General features: G+C 37.7%; 4 protein-coding genes across 4 annotated transcripts; 1 reads left to right on the forward strand and 3 right to left on the reverse strand.

Moving 5' to 3' along the window:
- Positions 1 to 908: 908 nt before the first annotated feature.
- On the forward strand, positions 909 to 4,880 carry ADR1 (DNA-binding transcription factor ADR1; the record flags this gene model as incomplete). The annotated part of the gene is made up of 1 exon (XM_056226992.1): positions 909 to 4,880. The coding sequence occupies one exon, from the start codon at positions 909 to 911 to the stop codon at positions 4,878 to 4,880; it is 3,972 nt and encodes a 1,323-aa protein (XP_056086858.1).
- A 552-nt stretch (positions 4,881 to 5,432) lies between these two features.
- On the reverse strand, positions 5,433 to 9,395 carry RAD9 (chromatin-binding protein RAD9; the record flags this gene model as incomplete). The annotated part of the gene is made up of 1 exon (XM_056226994.1): positions 5,433 to 9,395. One exon carries the CDS (start codon positions 9,393 to 9,395, stop codon positions 5,433 to 5,435), a length of 3,963 nt encoding a protein of 1,320 aa, XP_056086859.1.
- Positions 9,396 to 9,702: 307 nt separating this feature from the next.
- Positions 9,703 to 10,953, reverse strand: SPR28 (septin SPR28; the record flags this gene model as incomplete). Its single annotated transcript, XM_056226995.1, has 1 exon — positions 9,703 to 10,953. One exon carries the CDS (start codon positions 10,951 to 10,953, stop codon positions 9,703 to 9,705), a length of 1,251 nt encoding a protein of 416 aa, XP_056086860.1.
- Positions 10,954 to 11,425: 472 nt separating this feature from the next.
- MFB1 (Mfb1p) lies at positions 11,426 to 12,823 on the reverse strand (the record flags this gene model as incomplete). Its single annotated transcript, XM_056226996.1, has 1 exon — positions 11,426 to 12,823. One exon carries the CDS (start codon positions 12,821 to 12,823, stop codon positions 11,426 to 11,428), a length of 1,398 nt encoding a protein of 465 aa, XP_056086861.1.
- Positions 12,824 to 12,858: the final 35 nt, after the last annotated feature.

The raw sequence follows: 12,858 nt of genomic DNA on the forward strand, positions 1-12,858 counted from the left end.
AAAGTCCGACAGTCTAGCGCCGCAGATTTCCCCGGTTTTTCTGACGCCCGGGCTTGCTTGCGTTGTGTGGACGTTGCCCTGGCAGCTAAGGGGGCAGTAATGCCGGAGAGGACGGCAACGATGACCGCGGCATCAAGGAACACGGTAGAATGACTACCAGAATTGCGGATCCTTGTCGAATAGCATCATGCGGGAACGTGCTCTGCAATGCTGTGCAGAGCAATGGCATGTCTATCGGCTTTGCCCGAGTTCAGAGCAGTAGCGTACCATCTATCCGTCGGCGGCCTAAGCAAGGGAGCACGTCGGTGGTTAACCCATCGCCAACTAGATAAACCGTTTTTCCCTCCTTCTTCTTTTGATTTGGTAGTGTTTTATGTTTTTCTTTCACATTCCATTTTGCCACAGTTGGTCGAAGAACAACCAACGGCTTAAGAAAGACGAACATCGTCTCCGCCACTGGTTGTCGTTGTTTATTGTGTTCTACTTGACGTATTTTTACCTGGACTTGTAGTTGGAAGATCATTTAAAAACAACGGCTATTCATTGTTAATCTGAACAGTCTCTTTATCACCCTCATACCTCCTCATTCCAACATTTGCTCGACTCTTTTAGAAACGCTGGTTTTTTTTTTCGTTTTTGAAAGAAAGGAAAAAGTACCATAACAAAAGTTCATCGTTTGTTATCCTGTTTGATTTGCTCCCTTCCTCCGGTTTGTTAGAAATATAGCGTTGAGTTTCATAAATATATCAACCGTTTCGCTACTTTTCCCAGACCCCGTCCCCCCCCTTTGTTCTAAAGTTTTTCAATAGCCCAATATAACCTGCTTTTCCGCTAATATTCCTCATTTTTTACTATAAAAATTCTGTGTCAAAAAAAAAAACCTATAAAAAAACTTGTATACTCTAGTTATGGCAATCATAGAAAAACCTAATGCCTGTTCAGGCTTTCAGGTTGTTGACCTGAACTCGTGTTTTGCCGGCGACTTCAGTGATATCAAACAAGAAACAGAAATTGGAACGGATGATTCGCCAATTTTATTAATGTCATCATCAGCTTCAAGAGAAAATTCAAACACTTTCTCCGTGATACAAAGGACCCCGGATGGAAAGATCATCACGACAAATAATAATATGAACTCCAAAATCAACAAACAACTGGACAAATTGCCCGAAAATCTAAGACTGAACGGTAGGACCCCCAGTGGGAAACTAAGATCTTTTGTCTGCGAAGTTTGTACAAGAGCCTTCGCAAGGCAGGAGCACTTGAAAAGACACCACAGATCTCATACAAATGAAAAACCTTATCCTTGTGGTCTATGTAACAGGTGCTTTACCAGAAGGGATTTATTGATCAGACATGCCCAAAAGATTCATAGCGGCAATTTAGGTGAAACAATTTCACAAGGCAGAAGATCATCTAGAACTATAACCAAGACTCGTAAAAATTCTGCCTCTTCAGTTAAATTCCAAACTCCTAATTATGGGACTCCAGATGATGGCAATTTTTCGAACCGCGCCACCACCGCCACCACCACCAATGCAACAAGAAAGACAAGCCCCAGCGCTATTGCGAAACGTAAGTACTTGAAAAAACTCACCCGCAGAGCTTCATTTAGTGCTCAGTCTGCCTCAAGCTATGCCTTGCCTGACCAATCCGAGGTGGAACAACACCCAAAAGATCGCGTCAAATTTTCCACGCCTGAATTGGTTCCACTGGATTTGAGGACCCCTGAACTTAACTCTACTGTTGATTTTAATTTAAATGTAGATTTAGGTTTAAGCCTAGATTCAAACTTCAACATGGCATTAAACCATTCCGATTCCTCTGGCTCCACCATGAATCTGGACTATAAATTGCCCGAAGCTGCAAAGAATTATACGTATTCTTCCGGATCACCCACTACTGCGTATATCGGCACTCACTCGAATCTCAAGAATGCCTCATTCAACGATGCGGATTTATTGTCGTCGTCATACTGGATAAAAGCATACAATGACCATTTGTTTTCAGTCTCTGAAAGTGATGAAACCTCTCCAATGAACTCTGAATCAACCGACAATAAACTGATGGTTCCCGGTTTGAAATCAGCTATCAATCAATGGAGCGACTCAAGGTCCTCCTCTTGGACTGCTGCCGTAGACAACAGTAAGGGTTCTACGAACAATACTGACTTCGTCGACTTCCAAGACTTGTTAAGAAACGACACATTAGGCACTGACTCACTGCAAACCTCTGCAATTTTGAAAGGGTTCGATATTTTACACGATGACAGTGTAAGCGCTACTGCGACTTCTAATGAAATTGGTCTTTCCCACCTGAATTTATCCAATTCTCCAATTTCTCCGCATAGGTTAGTTTATAAGAATAAAGAGGGAAGCAATGACGATGTCATGGTTTCTTTCGAATTAGACCAACCTTCCCATCGCGAAGATGATTTGGACAAACTGTGTAACATGACAAAAGATGTTCAAACTATCTTTGATAAATATATGAAGGGAGAGGAGTCTAAACGATCACTGAATGATTTTTTGTCAACCTCCAATGGAAAAGAAAATCCGGATAGTGGCAATTATACCTTCTATGGATTAGATTGCTTGACTTTATCAAGAATTTCAAGGGCATTACCGGTATCCAATATAAACCATGACCTGCAAACATCTCGTCCTCCGGAATCCACGCTATTCAATGAGTCATTGAGAAATATGTGCGTCAAAGTGCTAAAATACTATACTAAACTCAATCACGATGCCAATGGAAATTCCATGGATTCAAATCCAAACCTGCTCTCTAAAGAATTGTTGATGCCAACTACAACTGAGTTGAACGAATATTTGGATCTTTTCAAAAATAATTTTCTCCCCCACTTTCCCATTATCCATCCAAGCCTACTCGACTTGGATTTAGATAACTTACAGCGGTATACCAATGAAGATGGGTATGATGATATTGAAAACATTCAACTGTTTGATCGTTTAAGTCAAGGTACAGATAAGGATTATGACTATGAACACTATCGAATTTTGTCAATTTCCAAAATCGTCTGTCTCCCCTTGTTTATGGCTACTTTCGGTTCTCTGCATAAATTTGGTTACAAATCCCAAACAATCGAACTGTATGAGATGAGTAGAAGAGTTTTACATGCTTTTCTAGAGACTAAAAGGCTATGCCGCAGTACAGCCGTGAATGATAATCATCAAAATATTTGGTTGATGCAGTCCCTAATATTGAGCTTCATGTTTGCTCTAGTGGCTGATTACTTGGAAACGATTGATTCTTCTTTGATGAAAAGACAACTGTCTGCATTATGTTCTACAATTAGATCAAACTGTTTACCAACAATTTCTGCAAATTCCGAAAAGAGTATCAATAGCAATAATGAACCTTTAACGTTTGGTTCCTCACTCCAGTACATCATTTTCGAATCAAAAATCAGATGCACATTGATGGCTTATGATTTTTGCCAATTCCTGAAATGCTTTTTCCATATCAAGTTCGAATTGTCCATAAAGGGAAATGATGTTGATTCTATTTATATACCCGATAATGAGTCGAAATGGTCAAGTGAATCGATAATATCTGGTAGGCATACCGTGCAAAAGCAAAACTTTTATGATTTTAGGAATTTCTATTACAGTTTCACTTATGGTCACTTGCACTCAATACCGGAGTCCTTAGGATCCTCCATGATTTATTATGAGTATGATTTAAGGAAGGGCACTAAGTCTCATGTGTTCCTAGATAGAATCGATACGAAAAGATTAGAGAAGAGTTTGGATACTTCTTCTTATAGCAATGATAATGTGGGAACAACTAGTAATAGTATTCCAATTTTAATTGATGACACTATAATTTTGAAGAATAACCTAATGTCAATGAGATTTATTAAGCAGATAGACCGTTCCTTTACTGAAAAGGTTAGAAAGGGACAAATCACAAAGATATACGATTCCTTCTTAGATTCTAGGAAATTAAACTTTTTGAAGAATTATTCAGTTGAAATATTATGTGAATTTTTGGTTGCACTAAACTTTTCAATTCGTAATATTTCAGCTTTATACATTGAAGAAGGCTCAAGTGATGCCCGCCAGGGGTTGCTGGAGGAACCAAGAATCTATCTGAATAAGCAAGCGCTCTCTGTTTTCAATTTACAAGGCTACTACTATAGCTTCATCTTAATCATAAAATTCCTGCTGGATTTTGAAGCAACACCCAATTTCAAGTTATTAAGGATTTTCATCGAATTAAGGAGCCTTGCAAATTCCACTTTGCTTCCCAAATTGTCAAAATTATATCCTCAAGATTTTTCCGGGTTTTCAGATGTTGTATTGATGCAACAAGTTATAAATAATACAAACGGCGTAAACGGTCCTGATTCATCGATGAACGAACGCAACAGTAGTGCATTTGCGGTTGTAAAGTCCAAATTGGCTAAGAGGATTAATGTTGAGGGATTAGAAATGTTCATTAATGAAATCTTGGTCAATTCTTTCAATGATACTTCCTTTTTAAACATGGAGGACCCTATCCCAAATGAATTCTCTTTTGATACTGGGGAGAGGTCAGTCATAGACGCGACTTATCCACCACATTTTCCATTAAATTCGGGTATAGAAGGAATTAACGTCAGTGGTCTAAGTGACTCGCATCAAACTGTTTCTACCTTGAATCTTCTGCGTTATGGGGAACATCACTTGTCCGATCATACTAAAGGTGAAAAGGGACAAGGTTTTGCTGAAAAGTATCAGTTATCTCTTAAATATGTTACCATCGCAAGGTTATTTTTCACCAATGTTAAAGAGAATTACATTCACTGTCATATGTTAGACAAGATGGCTGGTGATTTCCGTACTTTGGAAGATTACTTGAAGGAGGTCAGATGACGATTGGTTGTTCCACTGCCAATATATATAATTTGATATTTCATTTTCCTCTGATGAAAATGGTCTTTGGTTCAATTTTTCTACTTCCTATCCAACGTTAGGATATGTGCCATTTAAGGAAGCGCATAACATCTGAAAAATTCGAACTTTCCTCATCGCTTGCTGTACCAAAAGTTGTTGCGAGAGATTTCTTTATTATCCCTTCCAAGCTTTGACTTCTTCATTGGGACCACTGTCATTATTGCTCTTTATTTTGTTCCATTTGATATTGCATCCTGTATTATGTTTAGCCCGTTCATCTTATGTCCATAATTGAAGAAAATTAGTGTCATGAAAATAAGTTTATTTCACTGATGCGTACTTAAGATTATATATAGTCATTGTTAAATTTATGTATAGAAAAAAGACCTTACCAACGTTGTTGATTACCACGTATAATAAACTTTTAATTCTAAAGATCAAGCTATTCTATATTTACCGAGCTTTCTCAAAATCGAATCAAAGGAGTTTTAGAATATTTTATTAGTGTCCGTTTCTATAGAATTATTAAGTTTATATATTCCTGTCCGTGTAATCGGCATCAGGAATGGTGTCGCATCTGTCGTCGTCCCTGACAGTATCGCGAAAACCGGTATTCTCGTTGATTATTGTTTGGATTAACCATTCTTTTGATTCTGTGTGAAATATATATTTGAGGTGATCAAAGTTTACAGATAGTTGGCTTCTCAATTTTTCGAGAAGTCTCATCTGAGATTTCCCGTTACTTTCGTTAACATATATGAGAAATTTTAAATTTTCATCAGATAATGTCGATCCTATCTGAAGGACTAAAGGGCCTAAAATATTTAATAACGGCTCCGTATTTTCTACCTCAATACTAGGTAAATCAATTTCAAACATTCTATTTGCGCCCAAACAGGCAAATGCAAATTTGATAAAACTGTCCAGTTCAGAACTACCGCATTTAATTATAATATAGTCATTTAACATATTTTTAACCTTGTGCATTTGATCTTTTAAATTAGATCCCTGTAAAAATTTGGTATAAAATGAGAAAATATTATTAGATTTAATTATTCCTCCCTTTGATTGAGAATCTGAAGATAATCTAAAACTCTCTCCCGAAGGTAATAAGTATTGATGTATCAAGCGTGGTAATATTCTTTTCTCCTCAATGCATGCACTTATAAATTTCCAGTGTAGTGTAGGCCATCCCAACGCCAAAGTTTCTAAATATTTTAAGCTTCTTAAATGCCGCTTCGTGATTAAGCAAGCAAACCTATAATCAGTAAATAAGCAGTGAGGTTTCCAAGCTAGCTTCAAGTCCAATTCGTGTATATTCTTCGGACTACTTTTAATGAGTAGGGATTTAGATGGTGGGTGAGGAAAATCAAACAAAACGGAAAACCCAGATTCAATCACAGTACCGCCTTGAGATTCAATGACCTGGTGCAGTTCCTCTCTATTCTCAAATAAACTTGTCAAAACGAAAATGCATCCATCAAATATATTTCCTTTTTTGATTTCTCCCGAAGGGAAAAGTTGGCTTGGGGAACCCCCAAGCGATGACGATAAATCTTTGATACTTTTTTTGATAGTTTCTTTGTTATCGCACCTCAATTCTTGGTCGTTAATATGCATCCTAGTATGCTTTCTCATTCCCTTTTCATCATCAGTTAGTTTCTTCGGTGACAGAACGTTAGTCATCGATTTCCTTCCCCTGATGGGATGCCTCAAATATCTATATGCGTTGCCTTTAGTTCTTTCATTATCTTCCATTATGATTTTCGCTCTTTTAGTCCATTCGTTTAAGTCGAGACTTATGGAGCTCAATGCTTTGATTAGGGTCCTTTTCCCCAAAGATCCGCTTAAATTCTTCTTTTTCATATAAACGGTATCATAACCTCTGATACACCTTATAATATTGGGATCATGGCTACGGCACTCTAGGCCCACCACTATGTACTCATTTCCATCAAAAATGACGGCATCGCCTATTCGAATATCTAAATAGTATATGTCCTCCTCTTTGGTTAATGATTTTCCTGATTCAAAATAAATCCAACAACTATCTTGATTAGTGTCAATATCTAGTAAAATACCAGGATAAAATTTGTAATTCCATGAATACTGACACCATACCGCATTTCCATTGGTAATGTCGTCTTTCGATAAAAAACTGCTATCCTCAACTCTAATACCTTCAGGAAACGCATAGGTTTTCTTTCTGAAGTCTTCATCGCCTTCTTCAATACCTGCTTGCAAACTAATGCTGCTGGATCCTTCTCTTTTGACAGAAGTGGGTTCAGAATCCGTGCTTCTCTTCAAACGCTTTGAAGGCGATGTTTTTGTGCTTCTGTTCTCCTCCTCTTCGCCGATTTCTATTGTGTCCTTTTGGCGTCGCTTTATCGTTCTTCTATTCTGAACAATTTCCTGTGATTCATTCTGGAATAATCTTATGGATTTTTTTTGAAATTGTGAGTTTTTTTCCCCAGCTTCTTGTCCAGTGAAGGTTTTTGGGGGCAATTCTGCGTCGTCTTGTTCATCTGGATTACAGTTCGTATTATCAGCGTCAATTTGAAGTGAAGTTTCCTTACCCTTTGGTCTCTCTGTTGTGACTAATTTCTCCTTTGCCAATGTTTTTGGTGAAGTATCAAGACCTTGTTGTTCTTCTACTTCAGGTAGTTCTTGGGTTAGTTCGGCCTCGCTCATAATTGTACCTTCTCTTTTCACATCAAGCTCATTTTGAGACGAAAATTCTGCTTTATCGTTCCCAAGGTCAGATTTTTGCTTCCCTGAGAGTTGTAAAAATACTCTATCGGCTATTTCCTTTTGTTCATAGAAGTCTGAGGAACCATCTACCATAGCATGATCTCCACTATCTGCGTTCAAGGAACGTTGCATATCATTCGAAAAAACATTATTTGTCTCTATTTCTTTCTCGTACACATTGAACGTATCTTTTTCCTTTGGAATGGGAGAAGAGTTGGAGGGCTTTGAAAGCGCATTTTTGGATGGAGAACTAGTCTCAGGAACTTCCAAGATAGGCTCGAAGCTGATTCGAGAAATATTTCCTGGGGTTTGTAACGTCACATTCAAAGCATCGTGTTCAGGAGAATTAATTATTTGAGTTTTGATTTCTTCTGTTTGGCCAGTAGATTGAAAGTCAGGGCCTTTCTGGGCAGATATGCCCTGCGAAAGCGATGAAACGATTATCTGTGTCTCTAATTCATTATTTGTATCAATATTGTAACTCTTAGATAGCGATTGTGTATTGATTGGAAAATTATCCAAGGCCATTTCCTGTGTTCTTGGATTATTGACTATTTGCGTGGATCTGTTGCTATTGAACTCCGTTTCGTCCCTTGAATATCGAAACACCCATCTTTTGGATGGTGTTCTATTGCTTCGACTATCAATGGATGGAGTTTCCTGCACTACATTATTATTTGAAGGCGTACCGGATGTAGCACGTTTTTCAATATTGGTAGATGAGTTATTCATATTCTTTTGACTTGAAACATTGAGATTCTTGCCCATTTCGTTGTTTTCTGCTTTCAATTCACTGCCGCGTATTATTTGGCTATTTTCTTCTTTTGAATCATTTGTTGAGTGGTATTCGCTATTGCTTCTCATTGCACCTCCTTCCCCGAAAATCTTTATTTCATCCTCATTATTTTCGAAAGCTTCACTTATACTCCTCATGGTCCAGCCATCCTTGGAAGTTCCGTTCTTTCCAAGAGAACTTATTGAATTAGGTGATTCTGCTGATGCCACAATTTCAGTTTTTTGAACATCTCTATCTTGTATGCTCTCGGTTAAGCTTGAATCGGCTTTATATTTTTTGCGTGTTGTGGCTTCCTCAGCTAAACAATTGTAATTGTCAGCAGAAAGTTCAGCCGCTTGTAGAAAAGTGGCATCTGCTTCCGTAACCTCTAAAGACGTGTTGTTCTCTCCATCATTCGATTCTTTATAAGAGCAGAATTCAGTATTTGATTTTAATCTTTCAGAGATCTGTGGTTCCAGAAGATTATTTGAATTGTGGAAAGTCAATTTTCTTCTTGACGATAAAGGTGTGTCTTCTAAACCGGAGCTTTCGTACTTAGTCAAAAGATTTTCTTTACCAGGAGTCCGATTATTCTTGAAAAAGTTTGAAATTCGGTCAAGGTCAGGAGTTCTTTCGTTGCGCAATATGTTGGTATTCGGTCGATCACCATCTCCGACTTCAATATTCAACTCTTCATCATGTTGTGGACTCTCATCGAGCAACCTTAGTGGTTTCTGAAAGATGTCGTTGGCATTCATAAATTTGACTGGATTCGGGTTTGACTGGGGGCTTCCTTCGATACTGTTTGTGGTTGCAGCCTGAATTTCAGGCGTATCATAGGAAACATTCATTTCATTCATATCGCTTTTTATCGAAGGTGAATGAGAAGGTGAATGAGATGTTCTTGTTGGGGTATTCTGGATAACCCGATCTGGAGAGCTTTTCCACTGAACCAACTGACCTGACATACTCCAAAATGCCCAAGATTACTTGCTGTGCTCCTTTTCTGCCCTGTTTCTTCTATCTTGTTTTTGAATCACACTGCTCATCGTTGCAGATAGGCATGTTTAAATGAAAATCCTCGCGCGGAAAAGCGGCCTGAAATAGAGCCCTTAAGTAATAGACACAAGAGCATACAAATTTTCCATATCGAGAGGATGATATTGCTGGCTAAAGAAATTTTTCTTGCATCCCCACCCATGGCGACGCATTTGAGAAAGCTATTAATTGTATAAATATATAAATATTCAATGCCAAGAGGCTTGTATTTTTTACTTAAGCTTTACTTTTGTCAGGACCAGTTAGCATTCTCTCCAGTGAATCAATCTTCTTCTGGTAGTCTTCGATAATTTTATTTTTCTCATCTATTTCTTTGTATATTTTGTAGGCATTTTCATCGTTCAAATCCAGATTCCCCAGTGTTCTACTTGAACTACTTCTTCTGGTGGAAACATTACTGATGCTTTCCCGGGAACCTTCGTCCATGTAGCTATAATTAGGAATATCGCAATGAATTTTCTTTTCGGTTAATATCTCAGCCCTGTAATTTTCATACAAGACGTTGTTTGTCACATCTTTCAATTCCTGTAGGTGGGACCCTAATAGTATTGCCTTCAGGTATATAAAATCCGAGGTGGTTTGATCTTCGACAATCAAACTGCCCCACTCATATTCTCTTATGTGCTCAACACTATTTTCTGCAGTTGTGCGGATGGCGTTGCTGCAGATGATAGCAAATGGCGATATGTCTTTAATTTTCGTGTCGCGGGAGTATTTGGACTTTCCTGGATTGCTGTCCACATCCATATCATAGAGAGCCAGCGTTTCTCCTAAGTTATCACTTTTGAAATCAAAAACATGTATATCATTTTGTAAAATTTCTTGACGCACAATATCTTTGTGTAATGCTAATTCGGCTTCCGTAAGACCGTCAGCTTTCGGAATGATGGGAATCAAATTAACTTTATCACAAATTGTCTTCATTAGCTCAACATCAAATTTCTTGACTCCCCTCGGAGTACTCTTGAGGAAATATAAACAAACATGAGGCCTACCATCAGTGTCTCTTGTGTTTCTCTTTATTCTGACTTCTTCTTTTAAAACATTTTCAAACTGTTGATCTAAATACCTTTTAATTTCAACCGAGCTTTGTGAATTATCGACATTGTCACCGCAGCCGGGAAATAATATGATATCTAGGGTGATTGGCACTCCTAGCTCATCGTTCAAGTATACTCTTTTGGTAACAATTCTTAGCCCAGGACTCAAATGAGCTGTTTTATACTCAGCATTTGTATCTTGAATTGCATTTCCTTTTTTTATGGCTGCATTTTTTGCTACTTCATCATCATCATCATCTGAGAGCGATATATGTTTACCGCATAAGTTGTTTAAAAATGTCGATTTGCCGCTGCCCTTCTCTCCAAGTAGTAAAATTGATAATTGTAACCCTTTTTTATAACCTTTACGACGTCTTAACTCATCTCTATTCGGAGTATGGTGTTCCAAGGCAGAGTAATCGTTCATTGAAAATACTTTCGCTATTCACGTTTCCTGTTTATCTTACTATATCACTATTGTATGTATAAACCTACTGTTTCTCGGTGTTGGCTTATTGAAATTACCTTTATTTCATTTCCTTATGCAAACGACACAAAAGATGATTCCTGTCCTTTTTTTATTCTGAATTTCGCAGTAGGATTAATAATCAGGCTCTCCGAACAAAGCAAAAAAAAACTGGATGAATGCCTGCAAGCATGATAAAAAAAACGAAATGTTTTAAAATGAACACAAGTATTCATTCATTGTTCTTTGTTAGAATATAAACGTTAACCTCTTTATATATATATATATAAGCATGTATGCGCGACCGCATCTGTACCTGGGATAGAACTGCACTCGGGTAATTTTTCTAACACAACCCACGTTTGATAGCCCATCTTTACGTGGCATTTCGATTGTTGGTTAAATGAAATAGATGAATCAAAAGCGCTTTCCATTATATATTAGAGTTAGTATTGGCATCAAGTTGTTTAATTACACGATCATCCGCGTTTGAGTTATTCGAATTATCCAAATCGATTTTCCGATAGCAAATTTTACTATCATTAGTAACAACGGCCTTTAATTTGCTCCTGTGGTGGGATTTTGACATTTCTTTTACTGGAGAGGTATTACTCCTCTGAAGTTTGTTTTCATCATTTTTCTCTGATACTTTTTTACTATCAGGACTATTTTCTCTTTGTATTAGTTGTTCATAATCCGCTATTTTTCTACTATTTATTCTTTTTATCGCTGAAGAATTCACCTGCTCATTGGCATGGTCAAGATCATGCCTATCAATTTCCTCTAAGTAACCCCTTGAGAAACTTCTTTGGTTAACTTTCGGTAGAACTTCAGATGGAGGACATATAATTTTTCTAAAGTCTTCGTCATGAATACTTAACGAACTGGATAACTTCACTCTTGGACTATCCTTTTTTTTGGTTTTTGATGGTCTGCTATCTCTAAACATCAATTTTTCAAATAATTCTGCTTTGTCCTTGACTTTGCTAGATTTTCTCAGCCTCATGATGGAATCAGATGATTTGGTAGACGAAGGCGTTGCTTCTTTGTAATCATGCTCTCGCGATTTAGTGAAATCAGTTGTACTGTCATTCCAGTCATCGTCCAGTAGCTTGGGAGAAGAAGTAGAAAATACTGAATTTGTAGAACTTCCAGAATAATTAGAAAATGTTGGAGATGGGGTGAAGGATGGTTTCCTGATCAGGGCTTCCTCAAAGGTAGTGTTCTTTTCCAACTCATGAAGGCAATGTATGTCATCATTATTTTCATCTATGTATGTGTCGTCAGAGTCTGCTGAATGTGTCAGAAATGTCTTATCATTCAGTTCAATAAACTGATTCATTCCTTGCAGTATTGCCATACGAGCAAGTCGCTCCTTTGATGTTTCTGTGCGCTTGCTTGAATGTAAATTTGGATTTTTGGCAGAGACACCATTTTCACCTTCGACTTCATTGGTCTTATAACCTATTGATTTCTTGGCCGGATCTAGCATGCCCAGTTTATATTTTTGCTGAACATTTCTTAATGATGCCACCACGGAAATTTTATGATTATTCAGCGTTAGCATTGCCTTTCTGTTAATGTTTAAGACATCAAAAACGTCAACAAGAACATTTTTTGTCCACCACATGTTGCCGTTTGAGCCGATAACAGCATTTCTGTAAACGATGTTTTCATTCGCCAGCATTCTCAATAAAGTGCAAGTCTTCCCTATGCTTTGCAGATCATTCATTTTCAGGTGTGATAATATTCGGAATAACAGGTTCAACGGTAAGTTTGTCAAAGACTTTCCCTCTGGCGGCATCTGCATATTATGAGAAAATGATGACATTTTTATGGTAAAAGGAATTAGGATAAACTCGGAGA

The sequence above is a fragment of the Saccharomyces kudriavzevii genome, assembly GCF_947243775.1.
Source record: "Saccharomyces kudriavzevii IFO 1802 strain IFO1802 genome assembly, chromosome: 4".
Taxonomy (NCBI): domain Eukaryota; kingdom Fungi; phylum Ascomycota; class Saccharomycetes; order Saccharomycetales; family Saccharomycetaceae; genus Saccharomyces; species Saccharomyces kudriavzevii.